Here is a 26,605-nt window from a genome sequence, read left to right on the forward strand (position 1 = left end):
CTGTGGCATGAGTGTCTCCCAGGAATACACTGGGAAGCACATTACCTTTCATGTGTTCCTTATTTTCTTACCCTCCTTCTCAGGGTAATGTTTGGTTTGTGTTGTGGTCTATTTTTTTTTCTTTGTTTTCCATTTCATTCTGATATTTGATGATTTTGTTGCTATTGCTACTGTCTTGTTTAATTTATTTTGAAGAACTATGTTGCATTTTTGCTATGGAAGGTAAGATTAAGGGAACATGCTTGGTTTTTCAAAAGGATTTGAACAGCTCTGGAGCGTGGGGATGCTCAATAGACCTAGCCTTGAGTAAGGAATTACTGCTAAACTGCCCAGCTCTGGTCAGAGCAGCTGGGAGGTGCTATGGCTGCACTTGGGTGGATGGATGAGGTCATATCCAAACATCTTGGAGTGCAGAGCTTAGCAGGTTTACATTGAGAGTGTGTCATTGAAGCAAATCTCATTCTTTCCACTTTGTGCCCTTTGGTTTGCATTGGGCAGAGCTCTGAGGCCATGACTTGGGCTCCTTCCAAGTGATATTGAATTGGAGGAAGTGTGTCCTGGGTCTGAGGGCACTCCCAGGACATGCTGGCCCTGACCTGCCCCACCTGGTGCCTCTCTCTTCCCTTCCTGTGGGTGTCAAACCCCATTTTGGTCCAGCCTGAAGAGAAAAGTCTGCTCCCCAGGAGTTCTTCCCAGCCATCCCAGGCTCTGTCTGACATGATTTCCACTCCCTAGGCCTCATCCTGACCCCTGTGGTAGTTAACCCTGGCTAAGGGCTGAGGGTTCCCTCACTGCCCTTCTCCTTGGAACAGGGGGGAACAGGATGAGAAATCTCATGCTTCAAGACACAGCAAAGGTGGGATGGGGGCTGTGCTCAGTCCCTGTCAGCCTCTCTGGGCTGCTCCTCCCTGTGCCCCCAGCTTGGCTGAAAGGCTCAGCTGTGCATTACCTCAGTCCCACCCTGCTCCTTGCCTGGCACATCCCAGTGCCAAGGAGCCTCTGCCCCAGCATGGCAGCGCCTTTCTCTGCCTGATCCTGTGTGCCCACATCACAGTAGCACTTGTGTCACCCACAGAAAGGGTCTTGTGGCAACTCTTCAGGCTGGCAGATGAGTTACAGAAAGGGTGATAAAGGTCTATAAAACCATGAGTGGCAGGTGAAGATGAATGATGTTCACTGCGCCTTCCAGTGAGTGCTGTAGGAAACATCAAAAGGAACTCACAGATTAAAGAAAGAAAGCAAAGCAATCTGCATGTTCCTGTAGTATGGGAGCTCCTCACTGAAGTGTTGATCATAAAAGTTAACAATTTCAGTAAACCATTGGAAAAATTAACAGGAGTAGAAAAAAAACCAACTAAAATCAAATTATGAAATGCAAGTAAACTGGCTCAGGCAGTTTGAGACTTACAAACGACTAGAGATTGTGAAATTCTCCTTGGGTGTTGTGGTATGTGGTCCCTGCATGTCCCTGTGTTTCTTGGACAGTGTTGGACAGAGAATTTTGGACCAGACACACCTTTAGTCTGACCTGTTATAGCCATTCCTACACTTTCATTTCATTCTCACTCTTAAAACCATGAAAGTGGAATATCAAACTCTGATCTCTCGGTGTTCAAAGCTTGTGTGCTGCCCTTTGCAGAGACACTTCCATGGCCTCATCACTCACTGGTGGAAGATCAGTTCTTCTCATTGCACAGTCTGAGCTTTGGATGGAGTGCAGGGTACCCAGAGAGACCTCATCTGTTCTTTTCCTAATACAGTCACCTGCATATCTCAGGGGAAAAGTGAGCCAAAATTAAGTAGGAGAGGTTGGGTAATTTTCCAAATATGCTGTGATTCATGAAGAAATACTAAAAATATAAATTTTCTCCCTTGATGAAGATGTTACAAAGAGCTAGAGTGATTTGGATACTGTGAAGACTTTGTTGACAGAAAATACAAGAATTAGACGGGAAAAGCTATCAAGGAAGACAAAATTATGTTTCTGGAGGATGAGATCATTGAAGAGGAAGAAGATTAAGGCTTTATGAGGAAAGGAAGACCAGTTCACATTTATATTGGAAATTTTATTAACTTTACTATTTGCCCAGCCAATTAGGGTGGACATCTATAGCCTGAATTAAAAGCTCCAGATAACCATGCTGGGGTAAAACTGGAAGCCATGTCAACACCGTTATTCCCCCTCTTCACCTTACATTCTACCAACTTGCACTAAGGAGAAGGTTTTGATGTCTGTATGACCCTTTCTTTCATAGGTGTTGCCTCTGATTTTCCTCTGTTCTTGATCTTTTATACCTATTATAAGTGGTTGGCACTACATATCTGAAAAGAAAAAGCAGAATTGCACAGGCAGGCAGAATTTGTCTAAACACATACAAACATGAGATAATGTAAGGAACACTTTGATGCCTTGGAGTGGCTATCTAGAACAAGCATAGACAAGATTAACAGAATAAAGTGGATATTTATTGAAGGCCTTCAATAGATACACCTTGGGCAGTCAAAAGCCTCCCAGAGGGGCTACATCCAAGGTGGATGGAGGCCATGAGTTTTTCAGACAGATATAAGTTTGGTCTAGTAGCACATCAGTTAATCCTCCAATTACAGCTTCAGGTAATGAAGTCATGTACCCCCAGTTCGCTTCTCCCCCACCAGTTTCACTTTTGTTTATGCTTTTCAGGGCCTGAGGCTGAGAGTGTCCTTGGATCTCAGGCCTGGAGGGATTGTTTTGTCTGACCCAGATGTGAGGACAGATAACTAACACTTTTTATATGGAGTTTAGAGTTATTAATGGATCACTACAGGATTTGAAAAATATAAGGCATCAGCTTCTACATACAGCTCTGGTACTAGGAAAACAAATTTGCAACTAATATGTAGATAAATTCAGGCTAGATTTGGGTCTTATTTAGCTGTATTTAATCTTCATTTTCTGGAATTCTAAACTTTAGAGTTCTGGCAACATGGAAGGGAGAAGTGCAAGGATAACTCTTCTTTCAGCAGCATTTGGAAAGCTAAGAGTACCTGCAGCCTGCTCCCACAGCAACAGGAAAGAATTTTTGATAAAAAACTCTTCTGCCTGGTCAGGTAGCAGATGCGAAAAGAGGATCTGTTATCCTTAACCTGGCAAATCTCTCAGTTTTCTGTTGAGGTTTTGTACACCCTGATGTGCAGGTGAGCTCCTTTGGATGATGCCTTTGGTACAAAAATGTGTTTGCCCTGCAGTAACCACTGAAGGGTACTTTTTCTTGCCTCTGTACATGTGCCAAACATACCTCATTTTCAATGAAAGTCCAACTGGAACATGGGAGAAAGTCTTCATGTTAATAGCTTGCAGAGATTAATCTCTTTGTATGACAGGAAAATGATTTTGACAGGTAGAAATAAACATACAGATATAAAAGGAGAAATTTTACACCCTTTGACAGCTAAAGAGCAAGACTGGCTCATCTGGATTTTTTTATACAGTCCACACTCTTCAAAACTGTCCACAGTTTTGGAGAATTCTGTTTGCAGTGAGAGTGCCTGAAGCTTCAGCTGAATATTTTCAGGAAACTCGGAGTGTTACAAAGCACGTACGTGCTCCCTATTTTCAAAGGCTAAACAAGCATGACTGCAAACATATCACTGCACTAGCAAAAAGGTGCTGAACCACAGTGGAAGAGACAGTAATTCATGATGGAGAATACTCTGTTATCCATGAGGGAGATTGGTCTTTGTGCAGTGTGAGGAAGAGATAAGCATATTGACATGGCTTCTTTTGAAGTGTCCATCCACTCTGCCGCAGCCTCCTCCTTTCTGCTCGCTTGCTATTGATTATGTCTGCACTAAAGTTCAGCTGACCATTTATATTTCAAGTGAGAAGGAGGGAGAACTGGAGATTTAAAACCATTTAAACACCTCTTGCTAGAGTTAATGCTTTCATGTCACCAGCACTTGTCAGGACTCAGACAATGAAATTCCTGAGGGTGGTTCATAATGATTCAATTTGTCAGCATTTCAAGCATTTCAAGCAGAAACATGCAGGTCTGATATTCCAGTCCAGGGGGTATAAGAACAGCCAGAAGAGTGTGTCTCTGTGTTTGTTACTCACCAGTAGGCAGATGATAACACAGAGCTGGTGGCACAACTTTAACTGCATTGCAGGATAAATTGGGGCAGCAGGCACAGAGGCCACTGAAATACCTGTCTGTGAGAGCTTTCTATATCTGCTGTGTTAGTCTCTCTGGTAAATACACACAAAGGTACAGCAGGGCATGCACATGAATGAGGGATGCTCTGAAAATCCTGTTTAAAGGTGTAGGTGGTCTTTTACATTCATATTTATGTACCTGACCCATGCTTGTTGTATGTGTATTTTAGGCTTTAACAGGTCTTCAGTAAAATCTGTAGTCAACTTCTGCAGGTTTTTGTAATCCTATTTTCTTATTCTTTAGCAATGCTTGGAGACCTGCACAGACAAGAGGGGAAATCAAACAGCCAGAAGAAGATACAGGGTACAGCCTATTCATTATTCTGTTTTGCCATTTCTTCTGTTGCCTGCTTTGTCTTTCCAGACCACATACCTGGTATAATTTGTGTTGTACCTGTGCTAAATCTGGGGCAGAATTTTTTTTTTCCTTTTTTGTTCAGCACAGTAGGTGATAGATTGGCGACCTGATACGTCCCCACAGTGCAAACACATGCCAAAGTGTTGTTAAAAGTGCAAAGCAAACAGGATAACAGGAAGGATATCTTGCTTGTCTCCTTGTATAAGGTCAGATTTAAGGGGAAGTCTGGAAAGGAAAGCAGGCTGAAAAAAAAACAGCAGCAACAACAAAAATCCCAAACAAAAAACCTGCTAAATAATAATAGACAAAGCCATTAGTAACTTTTTTTTCATAAGTGCTAATGGCTTTGTTTCAACCAAATGCAAACTACTCTCTGGGTTAGATGAGCCTTTTTATTAGACTATATCTGCACACAGGGTTAAACTTGTGATCTGAGAAACCTGGTGGTTTGATGGACTACTCCTAAACAGCTGTCATGAAAGGTGACTGAGAGAAGTCAACACGTGGTTTACAAGTTCAAAGTCCCTCTTAAGGATCTGTGTTTTCTCCAGTGGGAAGCATGGCTGTTTTCCTGACATGGAAAAAGTCTGAATAATTACCAGTTAGGAAATCTGAAAGAGTAAGCTGGAAACTAACCACATAGGCTGTGTCCAGCCCAAACTTACTCTCCTGTTTGCAGAGCTTGTATGCTGACAATAAATAAGCATAGATTATACACATGTGAAAAGTAGTATTTTATCTCCATTGGATTTTAGTATTTGTTTATCTATGAGAATCTTCTATGTCATTTAATGTAATGTGCTTCTCTGTGGTACCTTTTTAGTAAAGATTCAATATGCTGCTTCTGATAGAGGTTATTCAAATAACTGATTAATAAAGCTGCACAAAGAAGTAGGAGCTGATTTTCTTTTACTATGGTAGGATGACTCTCTTAGTGTAGAACCTTTATGCAGCTTCCATTTCCCATACACTACTCTCTTTTTAATGATTTATTTAAAATGCTCACATTAAAAATAAATTTAACGCAAAACACTCATAAAGCTTGAATCCTCCTATGACTGTGGAGCTTATTCTAGAGTAATTTCATAGGGCAGTTTCATTAAGGGGCAATTTTGTCAGCTGCTTCAGGCTGGTTTTTCAGGAGGTCTGGAATAAATAGTCCATGAGGAAGGACAAAGTGAACCAGTATTGTTACATCTTTACACGACTGAGGGGAAGGTTAATTGCAATGTAAGAATCTGAAAGATAAAAGATGTGATTAGAAACAGTGAGCTTGAAGTACTGGAAGGAAAAAAAAACCATCAGACTGAAGGAAAAAAAAATCAGTAATATTCAAAGGATACAGAATTAATATAAAATAATATTATAAAATAAGTAAAATTATCTGCCATTGTCTTTAAGCAAAACAGGGCATAATAGAAAGAGACAGAATTTAGGCTCTGAAGTGGGTAAAAGTAGATATTTATTGTCAAAAAGTGTCTATTTATTGTCTAGATATGCAATGGAGTAAAAAGAAGATTTTATAAACATAGGTTCAAGCCACAAGGAAAAGATTGAAGAATTTTAGTGCCTGATTCTAACAAATACTGAAACACTATGTGTTTGAAGAATCAATCTTTGATTGAATTCTTCAAAACCAAATGCTTAAATAAGGCTTTTCCTCTCTGCTTATTTTTCTTTGGAATTCACTGTTAAAAATTCCAGAACTGGATATTGCCAAAAACCTCTATCACAGAGGTTAATCATCTTAGAAAATAGATATTCCCATCTATTGAACCTAGTAAATTTTTACTTGCTGTCATGGATAGATATTATAATATCTTCTCCTTGTGCTGCAACAATTAAGGTGGAAATGACATTTCCATTACAAAGATCATATAACTCAGTGGGGAAAAACTAAATGATCCAGCTGGGCTGAAGCTGTGCTTTGGACATATCTGCCTTGATGAGAATATTTTCATCAGATTCAGATTTTAAATTGAGATGTGTCTAAATAAAATTGTGGAAATATTTTTTTAGGCACCAGTGTATCTGTCAAATGCTATGTAGAGAAAAGCATTCTGAGGCAGTACAGCCCTTGGCACGGGATTTGCTCTGGAAAGGCCAAAGTTCTCAGGCCTGGATAGAAATTCTTCTCCTGAACTGGATGGACAATTCCACAGTGAAGTTATTGGGAATAAAGCATTTTAATTGAGGTGGTGACTGTTCTCAGTAGTTTTGGGCCTTTAATGGACGAAAAAAATTTGATATTAGAAAAGGAAGTCCTGCACAATTCTCCAGACAGGCCCTGATGTTCCCAAATTTCCTTCTCCCTGCCTCCCTTCAGACTCAAGCCAGGCCATAGCTTCCACAGGAAGAATACAGCAATCTTCTCCTCTGGCAATGCTTAGCCCATTTCCCTCTCTTGCTGACCTCCCCTCTCCCAGTATCCCTCTGCTGGCAGCCTGAAGAGTAGGACATAGGAAGGGACTGTTTTTAAGGAGTAGCAAGACTCAGGTAGGTGTAGAGGAAAAGCAGAGAAATTCTTCAGCCCTCCTGGACCCTCACAGCTAAAGCATCCAGTGCACATCTAGAGCAGAGGGAGCCTGAGCCCCAAACACCCAATTTCCTTTTGCAGTCGTCTCCTAATGGGGTTATTTAGGAGCAGGAAAGCAAAATGCAATCAGAATCCATCCAGACATGTTCACAGGGGAGAATAAATGTTACAGTACTTGGGATAACAAGGCCAGGTTTTCAGTGACCCCATCACACCTTTCCTTAAGGGGGATGTAATTTGGCTCTTACTCTGTCCTAAGGATCAGCCTGGGCACAGCCATGAGTGTGATTTGTGACATAAGGGCTAAGACTAAACTGTGTGTCCCTTGGTATCAGGCTGGGACATTGACTCATCATCTTGCTGACTGTTCTCACAACAGCACAAGGTCTTCCATTATCCCAGACCTTCATTTTTTAGCAGACAACTTGTTATACACTATTTACTTGAAGAGCAAAGCAGCCAGAAAGTTTCTTTAATGAGTACAATAGATTCTGATCTCTGCTCAGCTCTCATCTATCTCAAATCCATGTTCCAAAGTCAGTGTTGAGTGCAAGTGAGGGAAGAAAATGAGGCATAAGGGTTAGCTAAGAGAGACCAAACTGCAAAGATAATAGGCCAATAACAGATATGACAACTACAGATATAGGAAAACAAGGTTAGAACTTATGTGAGAGGATCTAATGTAGTCAATTTAAAGCAATCCAGAGCAATGGTTAGTGCTTTACTCACATCCTGTCTTCATTTGGGTACAGGCTGGATGGAATATCGGGCAGGGCAGTGTGGCCATTCACCAGGCTCTGTACTGGACAATAGAGCAGTTTTAGTGTAGCCTGGCCCTGGGGCTGGTGGTAGGGACAAATGTGTGGTGACAGTGCCAAGAGCCAAGGGAGTGGAATAAAGCTGCATCAGGGGAGATTTAGTTCAGGTATTGGGAAAAGGCTCTTCACTCAGAGGGTGAGTTGGTCACTGGAACAGGATCCCTGAGGAAGTCATCACAGCTGACTGAGCTCAAGAAGTCAGACAGAGTGACTGACAGAGCTCAAGAACTGTCTGGACAATGCTCTCAGGCACAGGATGGGATGCTTGGGGTGTCCTGGGCCAAGAGTTGGGTTCTATAGTTCTTGTGGATCCATTTTAACTTAGGATATTCTATAACTGCAAATCTAAAGTACTTTATAAATGCAAGCCTTGTCTGCGCTTTGTATGTTTTCTGTCCTGTTAAATGTTTCAGTATCTATATAGAAATAACCTTTTCACATAATGACTTTTACTTTAATTCAGCATTATCAGTGCAACCATAGGAAAACTTTTCTTCTTGATACAGAAACTCAGCTGTTGCTTTGTGGCTGTCTCATAACAGTGTAAAATTTTCCTTCCCAGCTCAGCATAAAATTAGCCCTAATGGATATCTACTTTAGAACACAGTTCTTCCTTTGGCTTTTTTTTTTCCTTTTCACATATTTCTTTGCACTTTCTCCCCACAATGTTTCTCCCTGAATCATTACCCAATCACAGTATATTGTCAAGCTTCTCAGATAAAAGTGCAGAAGTGGGGATTAAATGTCACTTGTTCTGTTTGCACACTTCTCCGTTTCCCTTGGAGCCCATCAGGATGGGACCTGAGTGGTTTCTGTCTGAAATGCAGGCATGCTCACTGGATGAGAGCACCAGGAGAGACTGGCAGGAGGGTGTTTGAGGCAGGTCAAGGCAGCTCTGCCCCAGCAGAGACCCCTGGAACAAGGCCCTGTGCAGCACCATGTGGAAGGAGGGATGTTCTACTTGGACTGTTACCATCTGTGCTGGGTTTGAATGGGATAAAGTTAATTTTATTCATAGTATTCAGTATTAGGCTGTGTTGTTGCTGAACACCTGCCTGCCCATGGGAAGAAGTGAATGAATTTTTTGGTTTTTCTTCTTTGTATGGTTTTTGCTTTGCCTATTAAACTGCCTGTATCCCAGCCCACAGATTTGCTCATTTTTAGCTTTCTGATTCTCTTCCCTATCCCACCCAGTGGGGAGTGAGTGAGCTGTTTTGTGGGGCTTAGTTCCCAGCTGGATTTAAACCACACCATCAGATGCAGAAACTTCTCCTGCTTTTTTATTTTTTTTCTGTGGCATTTGAACAGTAAGAAAATCCCTTTGCTGTTGCAGAGTTAACATGATAACCAATGTGGGGAAATGTAGATCCTCTCCTAAAATGTGATATTGGTCTGGATCTTCTCCTGCACCTCAGAAGTTATCAGGACCTTTAGGCATCCTTGGCTGGAATGAGGCCCAGGAACTCAGTATTTCAAACCAGTTGTACTGAAATAGTAAAAGTTTTGGCAGCCTGGGGAAGAGAAACGTGTGCTTCTGCCTCCCTCTCCTGCACTAATGTTTGTTATTATATCTACACTCATACCAGCTTTTAGCTGCAGCCAGAACTCTCATTAATCACCACCTGGGAACACCATCTCAGAGCTTTTGTGAGGAAAAGCAGAGGGGAGGGAGGCTGTGTGTTGTGTGGAGGTGTGACTGATGATTTTGGGGTGCAGAGTGAGAGACTGAAGTGAGGCAGAAGTAGATCAAGGAGGGAAGAGGAAAGGACACTGCAGGAGCTGTTTGGGGAGTTAGAGAGACAGAGAAAACACAGAGGGGAAAAAAAAGACAACCCTATTTCAAAAAAATTGGGCAAAGGGGAGAAGAGTGCACTACTAACAATATCCCATTTAGATTGCTCTTTGCCACAATTGCTGACAAAATCTAAGAGAAAAAAAATGTAATTAGGTCAAGACCATTTGCCTATAGCAAAGATGAGGCCAGGAGGAACCCTCCCCCTAGTTTCTGGAATAGTTCTTCCCTCCCTGTGAAGACTTTCATCTAGATCTCATTAGGAACAATTTTCTTTTTGGTCATAATTTGTGCTAAGAATGGCACAGAAAGTACCCCAGGGCCAGCAGCTCTCCCATTTCCTGTAAGGTTTTACTCTGATCTTTGGTAATTGGTGGACTGCTTAAAAGGTTATTATTATTTATTATGTTTATTACAGTCATGCCTAATAGCCAATAAATGATACGGTTTCCTTATGTTAAGCATTCTACAAGCATACAGTGGTAGGAGATCTTTGCCCTACAGAACTTAAAGTTCAAACAGAGACATGGTGAGGCTAAGAGCTTTATGCAGGGGAGTGAGGAGAGTGCTGGCAGCACAGGCAGCCCTGCAGCACGTGGCAATAGCTCCATGCTTTTATTTCATTGACATGATGAGAGGAGTAACTACAGAAAAGAAAACTTGGAGTATGGAGAGAAGAAAATCAAGACACATGATGTGCTGTCAAGGAGTTCTAAGAGTACAAAACTGGCCCATTGGGAGCTACAGAGATGTCTCAAATTCAATAATGCCCTGGTTTGGACTGTTCTGTAACCCATTGCTTAGTGTCTTTTAATGAAGCTTCTCCACAGGTTATTTCCTTTTTCTTTTCTTTTTCTTTTCTTGGGGAAAAACAGTTGCTCACAATACAGAAGACATAGGCCAGCACCATTTTAGGCACAAGATGTTCAACTTATGTGCTGCAGATGAAAAACAATGCTCTTACAAGGCCATTTTTCACTGCTCAGTCATTTTCCAAAGAACATACAGCAATGTCACTGGAACAATACACAAGGAATGGAAAAGTCTCTAGCTTTTTACTGATTTGCAGATGAGAAATATTTTCTTCTGAAAATGTAAGGAATGTTTGTTTTCTCTAAATTGAAAACACTGGGCACAGACTTTCCTTAAGTCAGAGATATTGTCTGAGACATTCAAGGCCTGTGATATGGCCCTGCACAACATCCTTCCCTCCGTGTTGGGGGGGACAGAGATGTGGTGGATGGGCTGTTTGGTGTGGAGGAACAGAGATTTGGTGGGTGAGCTGTTTGGTGGATGATGAACTGGCTGGGGGGTCACATCCAGAGGGTGGTGGTCAGTGGCTCACTGCCCAGATGGAGGTTGGTGACAAGTGGTGTCCCTCAGGAGTCCCCACTGGGACCAGTGCTAATTAATGTCTTCATCAATGACAGACAAGGGGGTTGAGTGCACCCTCAACAAATTTGCAGACAACAGCAATCTGAGTGGTGCTGTTGACACACCTGAAGGACAGGATGCCATCCAGAAGGACCTGGACAAGCTCAAGAAGTGGCCCATGAGAATCTCATGAGGTTTAACAAGACTGAGGGCAAGGTGCTGCCACCTGGGTTGGAGAAACCCCTTATCAGTCCAGGCTGGGGGATGAAGGGATTGGGAGCAGCCCTTCCCAGAAGGACCTGGTGGATGAGAGGCTGGACATGACCCAGAAACCCCCAGAAACCTCCCATGTTCTGGGCAGCAGGTGAGTGAGGAGATTCTGCCCCTTTGCTTTGCTCTGGTGAAACCTCACCTGCAGTGCTGCATCCAGCTCCGGGGTCCCCAGCACAAGAGAGACTTGAATCTCTTGGAGCAAGCCCAGATGAGGGGCACAAAAATGATCAGAGAACAACTGTCCTATGGAGAAAAGCTGAGCTAGTTGGGGTTGCTCAGCCTGGAGGAGGCTCTGGGGACGCCTCACTGCAGTCCTTCAATATTAAAGGAGGCTGACAAGAAAGGCAGGGAAAAGGTTTTTAGCAGGGTGTGCTGCTGTAGGACAAGAGGCAGATTGTTTCAAACTAAAAGAAGGTAGATTTAAACTAAATATAAAGAAAAAATTTGTATGGTGGGGGTGGAGAAACACTGAAAAAGGTGGCCCAGAGGGGTGGTGGGTGCCCTGTCCCTGGAAACACACAGATACCATTGAGCTGTGATACAGAACCATGTGTGCAATTCCTCTCTCTGTGGACAGAAAGGCTACACATCTACTGATACAGAAGGGCTTGTTCTTTGGCTGAGTGGACAGGTAGCATGGCACAGGTCATACCTGTCTGGATAAAGCCCTTCTCTTTCTTCCCTCAAATAGGATGACTGTACTGAGTAACAAGAAGAGACCATGACTGATGCTAATACCAAGCTGAACAAGGAAAATCTGCCAGCTGGCACAGGAATACTACAACATTAAAAAGTGTGGATGAGCATGGACCAGCTTTGTTTCCATGTCTCTGCCATGGGTAATCTATAGGATAGACAAAACTGAAAGAACCAACACTGTAAACCTCTCATAATGAAGCCAGACAATTTCTTTTCAGTTCAGTGCTTTTATTTCAGACTCTTTGGTGACTGTGCCATGACAGAATAGATGGTTTTTTTCCAAAGGTGATGAATTTGTAACTTATTTTAGAGTTTCATTTTTGGGACCTTTGCCTGAAACAAGGCATGCAAGATGAATGGCCTTTGCTGAGAATAGTAGCTCCACAATCTGGTGCTGGAACACTTTGATCCTAGATCCTTCTCCTTTTCTTCTATTTTGATCCAAATGACAAAATCAGTCTAAATCATTTCTGTGCCTGAAGCTGCTCAGATGCTTGCTGGATCAGTATGCAAGCTGTATTCTTTGACAACAGGGAATGTCAGACGAGTGTGATGTTGTGTTTCCTTTTAGGTAAAGCTGGCAGTGTCTCAGGTTTGGTGATTGTGGCAGTTTCTGTCTGATTCTTTCAGCAGATGGCTTTGATATGCTGGAGCTCAGTCCTTTGCTTTGAAAGAAAAAATCCTTGGCTAATTTTATGATGCCGAGTGACACTGTGGGACACAAAAATTATATACCTTTTATAACAAGTGGCATTACACATTTGATGATATGATGCCAATTATGCATTTCAGGATGTCTTAAAAAATCAGCATGTGACAAAGTTTTAATTTGAAGGGAAAACTTAGAGATAAATTATTACCTTCTCACTTTCAGATGTTTCTATGTTGAATGTTCCGTACCAGTAATGAGATTTGTGCATATATATCATCATTTTCTTTTGAGCTACACTGTCTAATTTCATTGCTCATTAAGATCTCTTATACATAGCAGTGCTTTTTTTATAATTGGAGATCATCTTTAGTTAGCCTTAGGGCCATCCTAATCAGTGTGATATCTTAAAGGTAGCATATTTTCTTATGCTTTTAACTATTCTAATATCTACATCATCTGCAGCTAATTCTACTTGTCAAATTTTCACCATCTATATTCAGGAATAAAATGTTGCCATTTAGTTGTTTTTTGGGGTGGAAGAACAGACACAAATTCTGAAAAATAGATTTAAGATTTGTTTTTCTGTACATACAGTCTTTAATGCACACTTTTCAGCATCTTTAATACTGTGCTAAAATGTCAAAGAAAGTTTTACAGTGAAGAGAAATTGCTGGTTTATGCTGATGAATAATTCTTCTTAAAGTAAAGATGTAGATATGGAAATGAAAGAGAGAAGAAAACAATGTAGGAGATACAGAAACTCAGTCGTGACTTGGAACCACGAGCCAATTATTGCCCTGTAATTTGGAAAACAGAGTAGGACTGTTCTATACAATGCTTTTTTCGAGTCTGACAAGGAAAATTCACAATTGCTTTAATCACAAAGTTGTGAGGTACATGTGAATCACTTGTAGTGGTATTTCCTAAGTAAGAAATTGTATCTGTTTAATGCTTATGAACTTAAAAAGACCCATAATTAAAATTCAGGAGGGAGAGTGCCAGTGAGATGTTTATTAGGGAGATGGTAGAAATGAAAGATCTTTGCATTTTTCCAAGTAGGATGGTTAGTTTCACCTTTCCTTGTAGGCACCTAGAAGAAGCATGTAACAGCATAAATCTAGGTAATATTCCCTGCAGAAAACATCTCTTGGTGATTTGGCTTTGGACCCCAAAAGAAAGCTTCTGCTATGAAGGGCAGAAAGAAAGCAAGTACCTGACTTTGGTATTATCTTCACCAAAGGAGGAAGTAGGGCATCCAGGACTGCAGATGTAATTGCACAGGGATTTTGCTTGAAATGATAAATATGGGAAAATAATGGTAAAAACATTAGAGGAAAAATTATGCTTAAAACAGAAGACATATTTGTAATGTTTGTGCCTCAAAGTAAAAATATATAGGGAAAGTATTTGCCATTTATATATAAGCATTTATCTTTCATAATATTTTATTTTATTACCTCTTTGTGAGTAAATAATCTTATTGTGACAGAATGAGAAATATTCATCCACTGCTAAATCCAATAAAATAGTATTTGATTTTCTCCCAACCCTTTATAGTCAAACTTGTTAAAATTTAGTGCAAGATTTGTGTATGGGAGGACCTGAGAATTTAGTTTATTTCAGAGACTAATTCATTTAGTAACATGTTCATTTGGCCTTTCATCCTCTAAGCAGATTCTTTGGTCCTTTACATATGAAATATATAAAATTAATTTGATTTCTACATGCATTATGTGCAAGTATGGTGCAAAAATTCTGAAACTCTGTATTATTTGTTGCCCCTGAATTTTGCATGGGTATAAGGGGACCTGAAGTAAGTCAGAGCTCTGAGGTGGACTTGAAGCACACCACAAACACCAAGCATGCTCTCCATCATCTCAGATATGCTTATGGAAACATGAGAAAGAAGTAACTTTGTAAGTGAAATTTTGAAATGATACTTCAGATCTAAGATCCTTTGGGTAAAATACATTAAAAATTAAAGGATTTGAAATCAGATTCCTCTGTTCTTCTTTCTTAAAATGTTGGCCTCAGCCCAATGGTTTTCAGAACCTTTCTGGGCTGTAACAAACTCCACATGAGTAAGTTGCATTTGGTTCTTGGAAATCTTTTCACTCATCCTTTAGAAGTTTACAAGTCTCACTCTTTGTTACAGATTTCCTGCTGCCCTAAACAGTCTCTGCACTTTAACTGCTTCACTCAGGCTGTTCTCAGGAAGGGCACAAATTCCCCTGAACCCAGAGAGCAGCACTTCATGCAGGCAGTATCTGTCGGCTTAGGCAGGTGAGCAGCTTTCCTTCCTGCACCCCTTTTCAGCAGAAGAGTACATGTCATAAAATAGATCAGACTGCAAGAAAGGAGATTAAGGAGTAGTTCAATCCATCACTGTGTCCTTCCTTAACACTGTCTCCCTAGTCAGACCTCTTGGAATTCCCTGCCACGATTTCTTATATTTATTTCTTTGCTTTGCTGTAAATGAGATTTTGAATTTTTGTGAGCGCAGACCTTATTTTCTGGCAAGTCAGAACAACTCCTTTCATAATGGACACCAGTTTTCTTTCACTCCCTTGACCACTATCATAACAGAATATAAATTATAATGTTGATATGCCTGGGTGGAATACTTGAATATTCCTTCAACGGTGCTTCCATCTCATTCCCACTTTGTGTTTCTGAGAGGTGCTTGGTGATGGCTTGAAGCAGATTGTGCTGTGTGTATGTTAAAGTGCAAACAGAGGGGAGATAAAAGAATTCTTGTTGAAAAAGTGACCACTGTGCTCATGGGTCAATGTGCAATATTCATTTGCTAAATTTTCAATTTCCAGTAAGCTGCCCAATACATCTGTTTCAGTGCCTATTGTATCTGTGTCATCATCTACTGTCAAACTAATAAGAGTAATTTCATTAGTCTGGACATTCAGAAAAGCAAAACTTTTGTCTGAAATTAATAACTCCCACAGATTAATCAAAGGTAATTATATTAGGAGAAGTTATGTCTTCTTGTATCCTGAGTCATAAAATGAAATTCTCATTAAAATTGTATTACATTCATTACCCAGATTCCCAGAGATATACATTATATAAGAATCTCCATTTCAATATTGCTTGCAAACCTCATTTTGATTCAGGGCCAGGGTTTCAGCACAAGAGTGTTAGGTCTGAGGAAATCATACAATTCCTCCACACACAACTTAGATTGTTCTGCTGTGAATAAAAGATGTTGCATTCAACTTAGCAAAGGCCATTTATGGTCACTTTGCCCAATTGCAAGCTCCAACTGATTTGTGACTATAACTATCAATCCCTGTTTCAGGAGAATAATTTAGTTGCAGTTGCACCTCTCCTCTTCAGAGAAAAACCTGAAGTCACTGAGGTTTTATTACATGTTGTTTTTCATGCCATGAGGCAGCACAACAATTTGGGCAGAACCCAAGCTTAAAACTCACATGATGAGCCCTCTCTACATTTGTTTTGAATGCACTCCCATTCTGTCCTCTAACTTTTATCACTGCTTTCTTCTGAGCTTTGAGCAGCAGCTTGCTCCTTCCATGAATCTGTGTAATGCCTCACACAATGCAGCCTTGACCTTGGTTGGGACACTGCAGTGCTGTGAACAAGAAAAATGTTAATTAACTGCTATGTCCCAGCCAAAATATTTGTCCTTCAAAGGTGCATAAGGGTTTTGCTCTTCCTATTGGTTGCAATAAGGACTGCCAACTATGTGCTTTTGTGGTGAAAAGCTCTAGAGATATACAGTGTTAGCTTTTTTCAAGGCAAGATATCTACTAGCAAGGTTGCTCTGAGTAAGAGATAAGGTTGTGCAATTCTTTTTTGAGGCCAATAATATATTAATTACTTGGACAGAGAAAAAAAAACCTCAAGGAAGGGTATTCCTTTTTTAACTTTTCTCACCATCACTTAATGATGTACTTTTCTACCTTATCTCAGAAAATTCCATAGCTGCTTCTTTCTTTTGACCCACTTGTGCTCCTGCAACTTTCTCCTGAAGTCCATTTTGCCATTTGAAATATCATGATAAAGGCTAAGGAAATTTTCTGAATGAGAACAGTATGGAAATAACTCATAAAAATGAATCTGGGGTTTGGAAGTATCATCTGATTCCTAAAATCACCCTGGTTATGCTTGAGAACTGCCATTATCACACAGCACTGCTGCCTTTCTGGCATCACCTCCAGGATGAAGTAAATCAAAGAACAAAATTTTTGTTATCAAAATTTTGCTAATGAAATTAATACCAGGTTAAAAATAAGGCAAAAATCCCAAAGCCAAAGCAATGTTTTGGGAAACATCAGAACCACATATTAAGTGGGATTTGTAGTGCTTTATGGCTAATGAAACTGTTCTTTGAATTTCCACTTGACCCTTTTTGACCAGATATATGGCTTGGACCGTAACTAAGCACACTCTCTATCCTTCATGAGAGGCAGATCTGGCCCTGGAGCTCTGGTTTTGGTGCATTAGATGAGGCACCTTACCTGGGAGTCCTGGCACAGGGGTTTATTAGGGCAAAGGAGCTGCCAGAAATGTTCTTTACACACCAGAGGAAGCATGATAGGAAACACAAGCCTAGAGGTAAGTCACAAATAGCAAGCTACTGAAAGAACCTGAAACCAAACAAGAACAAGCCAACCTGTTCCTATGATACAGATAGGGAGATCTTTATTTCCATATAATGAATTTTGGTAGATTTTGTCTGCAGATGCAAGGAAACTTATGAAATGGAGCTAGGAGGAAGGGAATGGAAGATGAGGCCGTGTTGGGTGCCTGATTACATCATGGCCATCCCAGCAATAACACTTGCAATTCCAAGGTGAGGTAGCAGGAAAACTGCTCTTGGGAAGGAGTTAAAGGTAATTGTGTGCTTCTGACTTGGGTACCATGTGTTCTGTTTCTTTGGAATGCAATGAGGGTATATTGTCATGTTTTCAAGCTACCACCATGCCAGGATGCAGGGCCCTCTGCACAGAAGAAAGGAGACAGGAAATAGAGCACTTTTCCATAACAGCCATTCCTTTCTTGGCAGGTCACCTCATGGAGTAGCTCTTAGAGAAGAGAAATTTATGAATGACAGCTGCTTTTGTGCTCTAAGACCTAATATGGTCTGAAGCTGTGGCTGTTTTTAAGGGGGGCCCGGCTGAAGGGATTTAGAGAATCCAGCCACCTTCAGCTACACCGGCACTCCCCTGGCACGAAGCCAGAAGCATGTGCCGACCGTGGGTGGGGTGAGAGGAAACAGTCACCGATATTGAAGCAACCACGCCGCAGGAGTGAAGAAAAGAGACGGCCCTCCTCTGCTGGGTGAATTAACTTGGTTTAATCCAGGGTAGGGGAAGTGCAGGGTGGCCACCCAAAGGTGGCGAGCGGAGGAGGAGCCCCGGGCCCCTCCGGGGACCAGGTTTTACAGGGAAGGGGTGGGTACACAAGAAACCAATCACAGAACGAAAATTTGCATACATTGAAGACTGATGGGTGGTGTGGATCAATGGGGATAGGTCAGGGGAGGAGCCCAGGCCAACCAGCCAGTCACTCGACACCCTAGCTGGAAGATTCTGGAACTTGGGGCGGGGTGCCAGTGATTGGCAGAAGGCCTGGGGAGGGGATACAAGGACAAATAAGGGATAATGAGGGAAAATGAGGAGGGGAAAACCGTGATTGACATAACTGGGGGTTTGAGCCAGACCAACTTGCCAAGCTAGGAGAGGGGAGAACGGAACAAACCAAACACAAACCACAACATCTCCCCCTTTTTTGTTTTAAAAAGAAAAGGAAGGGAGAAAACAAACAGTCCCTTATAATCAGGCGGCAGTTGTCTCTTGTGCTGTTTTAAAGTCCAGGCTTCCACCGCTCACGCTTTCAGAGTCTGAAGTCGAGGCAGGGTCCTCCTCGACATCTGAAAGCTCCAGATGGTTTATGTTGGCCGCTGAGGCATTCAGCAGAAGTCTCTTAACCAATCCCCACATTAGGGAGCAGGCGATGACAATTGCGAATATAACTAAAACAAAATATAAGACGGACCGAACTATGGACCCGGCCCATCCTGACAGTCCCCAGCCCTTGAACAGGTTCCCCAGCCAGTCCGATGTCTCACTCTTAACCTCGTGGACGAGCTCTTTCATCTTGCGTATGGAGACCCTCGCATCTTCTGCCTTGGATGACAGATTTAAACAGCACAGGCCCTCGAATTCCTCACAGCTGTGGTGGTGGAGTAGCAGGAGGAAGTCGATGGCCGCCCGATTTTGCAAGGTCGCCTTCCTAGTTGTTTCCTCGTCTGCGAGGAGGTCAGTCAAGGCAGCCGAGGTAAAATTTGCTTGCTTTGCCACCCAACACTCCAGGCGGCCCAATTCACCCAGAGACTTCGCGATCGACACCCACGGCAAAAAGAGAGTGAGCGCGACCGATTTTGGTTTGGCCCAATGTTCAATTTTGGAGTCGCAGTCTGGGTCGAAATCACGAAGATCTCTTTTGGATATTGCCAATTTAGACTGCGATCTCTTATATTTCCAATCCCTAATTTGAGTGACGTTGGGGTTAAGCAGCGTCAGCTTGCCAAACGTACAGACGCCTCCGGCCAGACGAGGGGGGATGCCAGCCCATGCCCGGTCTCCGCAAATGAAAAATGTTCCTCGGGGCAGCGCCAGCGGTTTGGTGTCTGAGGTAGATGCAAAGGGCAACCGGATGGTGAAATTGCACCATTGCGCTGCTTGGTACTCCGGGCTAGGCGGCCCGATGAAGGAGTACCTCGAGGAACCGAAAAGGGGGGAATACTGAAACCAGATACAAGCCGATGCTCTAGCGGAGCCGACTAGATGGAGCTCTGGGGGGTCGGACTGCAGGGGGGTCAATTTCCTGAGCCCGTCCCTCCAGGCGTTCTGGGCGTCTACCATGAGGGGCGGATTGTAAGTAACATTAAAGGGGTAAGGAAACTCAAAAGGAGGGAGAGGGATCCCCACTAGGCAGGACGACATCGGGTCTTCAGCAGAGCCAAGGTCCAGGCAGATGTGCTCCTGCCCCATGGCTTGAGCGAGGGTCCTCCACACGTTCGCCTTTGGCTGGGGAACTATCCAGGGGTTCGCAGGTGGTGGTAGAGTCTCGATAAGGAGGACTGTCAGGAGGGTAATGATGGTCATCGGGTCCATGCAGGCGGGAGATCAACTAAAAAGAAACAGAAATATAAATTAAGAAGGTCTGGCTTGAGAGGGGGGGGGTCAGGACCGTGGTCAATGGTGGCTCGCCCACCAGTTCCGCCGTTTCCGCCGCCAGCACGCCTCTGCTACCTGTGGGACCGGTTCCGGTTTTGCACCCCGCTTAGGGCGGTAGGGCTTGACCCACTTTGATGGAATCCATCTCGGACCTGAGGGAGTGGACACGCAAGCGTAACCCCTACCCCAGGTCACGAGATCAAATGGCCCTTCCGTTTTCCAGGTCTCCGGATCCTTAATGAGGACCGGGGGCCTGGCCCTAGGTCGCAGCTCCTCGTGCTTCCCGAAGTGTCGCACTATGGGCGGGTTGAGATTTTCAAAGGAGCAATTTAGAAAGTTGATAGTATACAACGCCCGTGCGAGACGGATGTGAGGGGACTCCACCTTCACTGCCGAATGCTGTTGCTCCAAAACCCTTTTAAGGCTCTGGTGGGTCCTCTCCACCACGGCTTGGCCTGTCGGGGAATAGGGGATGCCGGTCTTGTGTTCTATTCCCCATTGCTGTAGGAAGCTCCGCAGTTCCTTGGATTTGTAAGCTGGGCCGTTATCTGTTTTGATTACCTTAGGGATGCCCAGGACCGCGAATGCCTGAAGCATATGCTTCCTGCAATCTGCAGCCCTCTCACCTGTGTGGGCAGAGGCAAAGACAGCACTAGAGAAAGTGTCCACAGAGACATGTACAAACTTAAAGCGGCCGAATGATGGATAATGGGTTACGTCCATCTGCCACACCTCGCAGCTGGACAAACCACGGGGGTTAGCTCCGAGAGGGACAGAAGGGAGCTGGTGGGACTGGCAGTGAGGACATGTAGCCACAATGGCCTTGGCCTGTTCGCGCGTCAGATGGAACTGCCGAACCAGGCCAGGCGCATTCTGATGGAACAACTGGTGGCTGATCTTGGCTTGACTGAAGAGATCAGGGAGCGGGGCCACTTGAACAGGGGCGGCAAGGGCATCGGCACGCCGGTTGCCCTCCGCTATGAACCCCGGCAAATCGGTGTGTGATCTCACGTGCATGACATAAAAGGGTTGCTCTCGGTGGGAGACCAATTGAACCAATTTGGAGAGCAAGTCGTACAATTTTGGGTTTGACACCTCCTGCAGCACAGCATTTTCAGCTCTGGACACTACACCCGCTACATAGGCTGAATCCGTAACTAAATTGAAAGGTCCAGGGAACCTCTCAAAGGCTCTGACGACTGCGTCCAACTCGGCAATTTGAGGTGAACCTTCAACCTCGGTGACATCGGACTCCCACTCCCGAGTTTGGGGATTCCTCCAAGTCATGACTGACTTATGGGATCTTCCAGACGCGTCAGTAAAAATGGTCATTGCCTTTAGAGGAGTTCTGCTCTGGATCGATTTTATAGATAATACGAACTCCTGATTGAATAATTTATGGGCCGGCCGATCAACACTAATTTGGCCGGAGTAGCTATCTAGAGCGAACTGCAAAGCTGCATTCGTTTGCAGGAGGCTGTCAATTACCTTTTGTTTTAGGTGGCCCGAATTTAATTTAAGAGGAATGTATATGCACGCAAGATCAACGCCTGCCAGCTCTCTGATCCTCAGCCTAGCTTTCCGGATCAACTCTGCCACCAGTTCAGCAGGCTGTGTCATTCTCTTGGACCGATGGTGGCTGAGGAACACCCACTCAATGATTAAGAGGGGGTCACTCGAGCCCCGGTCCCTGCCTTTGGTGGCGTTGTCCCACTGAAAAATCACCCCGTGGAGGTGTGGCAGTTTGCCGCAAATAATGAATTTAAATGGCAGGCCCGGATGACAGCGGTGGGCCTGCCTAGCCGAAATGAGTCTCTGGATTTTCTCTAGTGCAATCCTCGCCTCTGGGGTAAGGGTCCTGGGAGAACTTAGCTCCTCTCCCCCTCTCAATAAATTGAAAAGGGGGGCCAGGTCTTCTGTTGGTATGCCCAGCCAAGGTCTTACCCAATTCAAAGATCCACACAGCTGGTGAACATCCGCCAAGGTTTTGATAGTTGTTACAATAGCCAATTTCTGAGGAACAATGGTCCTCTTAGTAATTTCCAGGCCCAGATACTTCCAAGGCGGCACCCTTTGAATTTTTTCCTGTTGGAGCTCGAACCCTGCAGCAACCAGCGCATCGACTGTCAGGTCAAGGGCGTGGCCAAGTATGTCAGCGGTCGGGGCACACACCAGGATGTCATCCATGTAATGGTAAATGATGGCATCATTTACCACTGCACGTATTGGGGACAGCAAGGAAGCGACGTACCATTGGCAGATCACTGGGCTGCACTTTAGGCCTTGTGGAAGGACCCGCCAATGGTAGCGCTTGCTTGGGGACTCACGGTTGATGGAAGGAACCGTGAACGCAAAACGCGGGGCATCGTCCGGGTGGAGGGGAATTTGAAAAAAGCAATCCTTTATATCAATCACAGCCAATTCCCAATTTTGTGGGAGCATCGTTGGGGAGGGCATCCCTGGTTGGAGAGGCCCCATATCTTCTATAATGTTGTTGATTTGGCGGAGGTCGTGGAGAAGCCGCCACTTGTCCTTATTGGGCTTTTTGATGACAAACACGGGAGAATTCCACGGTGACGTGGTCTCCACGATATTGCCCTTAAGTAGTTGCTCCTCAACGAGCTCCTTGAGCGCCGCCAATTTCTGTTTATTAAGCGGCCACTGCACTACCTGGACTGGCTTATCTGATTTCCAATTGAGCTTCCAGGTAGGGCGCTCATCAGTGACCGCCGCCCGAAAAACCTGGGGAGCCGCTGGAAGGTCAATTCGGGCTCCCCACTGGGCTAGGAGGTCTCTCCCCCACAGGGGCTCCGTATAATCTAAAACGAATGGGCGTATAGAAGCCAATTGCCCATCAGGCCCCGTAATTTGCACGATGCTCTTAGATTGTCTGGCCAATTGTAAACCCCCAACACCACGGACGTGTCCAGGCGCGGTTTGCAACTCCCAATGCGACGGCCACTCCCGAGAAGGAATGACCGTGACATCCGCCCCAGTGTCCAAAAGGCCTTTTAGCTGTTTGCCTTCCCCCCCTTTTGTAATATAACAATTGAGGCAAGGTCTTTCGTGCCCCAAAACCTGGGCCCATGCGATGGTCGGCGTGGTGTTTTCTGATGTTTGATATAAATCCCAGGTTATTTCAGGCACTGGGATTGCCTGAGCTACAATCTGCCCTTTAGGCAAAAAGATGGGGGGCTGGACACAGTGCAGGCCGACGGCGAACACCCCCGGGTCCGATGGTAAGAGGCCCGGGATAATGTTCACCGTCGGTGGCGTGTGCTTAGTATCACCGACCACAACATACTTGCAGCGAATCCGTCCCCAGTTACCTGGGCACTCCGGGTTGACAGCAACGAGTTGAAGGTCGGAGGTCCTCAGGTGGAGAGCCTCCGAGAGCCGCAACCTATAGGGTGCAAAAGCAGAAGCGGTCGTTAGCACAGGTCTTGTTTGAATTGGTAAAACAGAAGTCAAGTCCGGTAAGTATTGGTCACATTTAGTTGGCGGCGGTCCCTGATCTCCCTTCCCCCTACGCGATGATGATAAATGGCCCGCCTGATTTTTGTCAGCGCGCAGGGGGGCACTGCGCTCCGATTTTAGTTTTTTGGGGGGTTGGCCCCCAACTGTCCCTGCTCCCTTTTAAATTTGTAAAATTCTGCCCGTAGGGGGCAGTCCGGCATCCAATGTCCAGTCCTCCCACACAAATGGCAGGGTGCGGAGGACTTCGACGAAACAGCTGCTGCAACACCCTGCTCGGTGGAGGGCTCTTCTGCCGCGGCGACCCGGGGAGGTTGAATCCTCCTCTTTTCGCTGTCCCTGGTGGTCAGTAGCGGGACCTTACGCGCGCACACTTCCAACATATCAGCCATCTGCGGTGCCGGGTGGAGGGGCAGGCTGAGGATGGCATCCCTGCATGCCTGGTTGGCATTTGAGGACGCCACCTCCCGCAAGATGGTGCTTCTAGCTCCTTCGTCCGACACCTGATGTTCAATGGCCTTCCTCAACTTCTCCACGAAGTCAAGGAAGGCCTCGTCTGGACCCTGAAAGATTCTAGAAAAGGCAGTTGGGGGCGCGCCCCCCGGCAGCAACAAAAAGGCTTTTTCTGCGGCAGCTGCCGACGCTTTAAGAGCCTCCCGGGGAAGGGTACTCGCCTGGGAGTGCCCATCTTCCCAGTCCCCGGTCCCCAGGAGCTGGTCGATGGCCAAAGGGCGACCTGTGAAATCAACTCCCGATTGGGGTTGACTCCACAGGCTCGGGAGGGCTTCAGTCACCCCCCTCCTCCAGGCGGCTTCCCACATTACCCGCTCGGATGGATTCAGCAGGCAAGTGAAAAGCCGCCGGACATCGAAGGGGGTGATCTCTGCTTCGGAGAGTGTTGCTTCCAAAACTCCCCGGAAGTATTCACTCTCCCGGCCGTACTCCTTTTGGGCTTTGACCAGCTCCTTAATTTGTGAATGACTTAATGGGACCCATTGGCGACGCACTCCCCCACCCGCTTCTGGCTGGTAAACAACCGGAGCCGCCGATGGTACCATGGCCGGCTCCGGTTCCCGGCCTTTGGCCCCCCCCCCCCCCGGGCCCCGAACCGTGGGAACCGGAGGGAGGGGCGTGGGAACCGGAAGAAGGGGAGGAGGGGGCGTGGCGGGAGACTGGGCGGCCCGATGACGAGGGGCCGTCCCCGGAGGCGGGAGCAGGAGGCGGGGCACAGTGGCAAGCGGTGGGCGGGGAAAGGGGCGGGATTGTGGGAGGAACGATGGGAGGAGCTATCATGGGAAAGGGAGGCGGGGAAACGAGATGGGAGGGGTCAGATAGAGGGTGGAGCTGGGGGGAGGTCGGGAGGGAAGGGGCGGGGAAAGGGGAGTGGCCGAGAGGCAGGAAGGGGTTGGAACTTGGAAGAAAAGGATTCTGGGATGAGGATGGGGGTTTTCCCGCCATCTCGACCATGCGGTCGCCTCCATTTTGGGCCACGCCGCGGCCATCTTGTGAAACCAGAGGCGACCCGGGGCAAACTGGGGATTCAACGAACTGGGGTACATAACTCTGGGGTTTGGGGACAGGAGCAGGGGAGGCAGGACAAGTCGAGGAGCCCCCGAGAGTTTGGCCAGAACTCTCGGGGCGGGGGGACCGGGTATTCTGGAGAGGGCCAGGGGATGATGGAACTCCCTGCGCCTGGCTGGTCTGGGGGGGTGCCCCCTTCAGAATCCCGGTTTTAAGTTTGGGCGTACGGGAAGGGGTATTCGGGACAGAGGGTGAGGAAACCGAACTGGGGCAACGTTTTACTCGAACTGTGGCCTGTTCTGAGCTCCCTTCTTCTTTAAATATTTTTCTAATTTGGGCAACAAGCCTGGCCAATTGTATGAGGGAAGCGTCGCCTGGCCTGAACAACTCCGAGAGTCGAGTTTTAACCCTCCGCCAAAAGGCCGGATTTTTGATCAGGTCAGGCGAAACCTCCGGGAACTCAGAAGAGACCCATTTTATTAATTTTCCAACAACAGGTTTTTCATAAACAATTCCCCCCCCAACAAGGATTCCCTCAACTTGGATAATAAGTCTCTTTTGGGCAGTGGACAGCTTAGCACCCATAGCTAGTAGAGACTTCCCACGAAGTCAAATGTCCACTACTAAGAACTTCGAGCCCAATCTGCCACGCAAAAGGGAAAACGAAAACTAAAAGGTGACCACCCACCGGCCCCTGCCTGTAAAATCAAGGGAGGGCGGCAGAACACCCTGGGGACTGGGGAGGACGACAGGGAGAGCGGCGAAACACTCACGTGTCCGGTGGGCTATCAAAGGAAAGCGCGGCGAAGCGGGTCCTGCGGCCGGACGGCTCGGGGTGCTCGAGGTCCCGTCCGGTCCCCGGGGAGCGCTGCCTCAGAGGGCCTGCTCACCTCGGGGTGCTGCTGCGTCCAAAGGACGGAGTCCAAAATCCGTAGGGTCCTTGCGAAGATTGTAAGTCCAGGCTCTACTGGTCCCGAATCCGGCCGACCAGGAGCAGGCAATCGATGCAGAGGGGCCCCGCGTGGGCGCCAGCAACTGAAGCTGTGGCTGTTTTTAAGGGGGGCCCGGCTGAAGGGATTTAGAGAATCCAGCCACCTTCAGCTACACCGGCACTCCCCTGGCACGAAGCCAGAAGCATGTGCCGACCGTGGGTGGGGTGAGAGGAAACAGTCACCGATATTGAAGCAACCACGCCGCAGGAGTGAAGAAAAGAGACGGCCCTCCTCTGCTGGGTGAATTAACTTGGTTTAATCCAGGGTAGGGGAAGTGCAGGGTGGCCACCCAAAGGTGGCGAGCGGAGGAGGAGCCCCGGGCCCCTCCGGGGACCAGGTTTTACAGGGAAGGGGTGGGTACACAAGAAACCAATCACAGAACGAAAATTTGCATACATTGAAGACTGATGGGTGGTGTGGATCAATGGGGATAGGTCAGGGGAGGAGCCCAGGCCAACCAGCCAGTCACTCGACACCCTAGCTGGAAGATTCTGGAACTTGGGGCGGGGTGCCAGTGATTGGCAGAAGGCCTGGGGAGGGGATACAAGGACAAATAAGGGATAATGAGGGAAAATGAGGAGGGGAAAACCGTGATTGACATAACTGGGGGTTTGAGCCAGACCAACTTGCCAAGCTAGGAGAGGGGAGAACGGAACAAACCAAACACAAACCACAACAATGGTCAATGGAATCTGGTTGTCATA

General features: G+C 45.7%; 1 protein-coding gene across 2 annotated transcripts; it reads right to left on the reverse strand.

Moving 5' to 3' along the window:
- Window positions 1-18,007: 18,007 nt before the first annotated feature.
- LOC118684057 (uncharacterized) lies at window positions 18,008-26,572 on the reverse strand. Of its 2 annotated transcripts, none has more exons than XM_036378740.2 (2): window positions 25,683-26,572; window positions 18,008-19,867 (listed from the first exon to the last, which is right to left on the reverse strand). In XM_036378740.2, exon 2 carries the CDS (start codon window positions 19,849-19,851, stop codon window positions 18,511-18,513), a length of 1,341 nt encoding a protein of 446 aa, XP_036234633.1. In that variant the 5' UTR covers window positions 19,852-19,867; window positions 25,683-26,572; the 3' UTR covers window positions 18,008-18,510. The 2 variants fall into 2 exon arrangements, with proteins under 2 accessions (XP_036234633.1, XP_036234632.1); XM_036378739.2 differs by lacking the exon at window positions 25,683-26,572 and adding an exon at window positions 24,213-24,276.
- Between the last annotated feature and the right edge of the window lie 33 nt (window positions 26,573-26,605).

This window comes from Molothrus ater, chromosome 1 (genome assembly GCF_012460135.2).
Source record: "Molothrus ater isolate BHLD 08-10-18 breed brown headed cowbird chromosome 1, BPBGC_Mater_1.1, whole genome shotgun sequence".
In the NCBI taxonomy this organism is placed as follows: Eukaryota; Metazoa; Chordata; class Aves; order Passeriformes; family Icteridae; genus Molothrus; species Molothrus ater.

Excerpts from the sequence above, each read along its gene's own strand:
- LOC118684057 (XM_036378740.2), bottom strand. The coding sequence starts at position 19,851 with ATGGACCCGATGACCATCATTACCCTCCTGACAGTCCTCCTTATCGAG.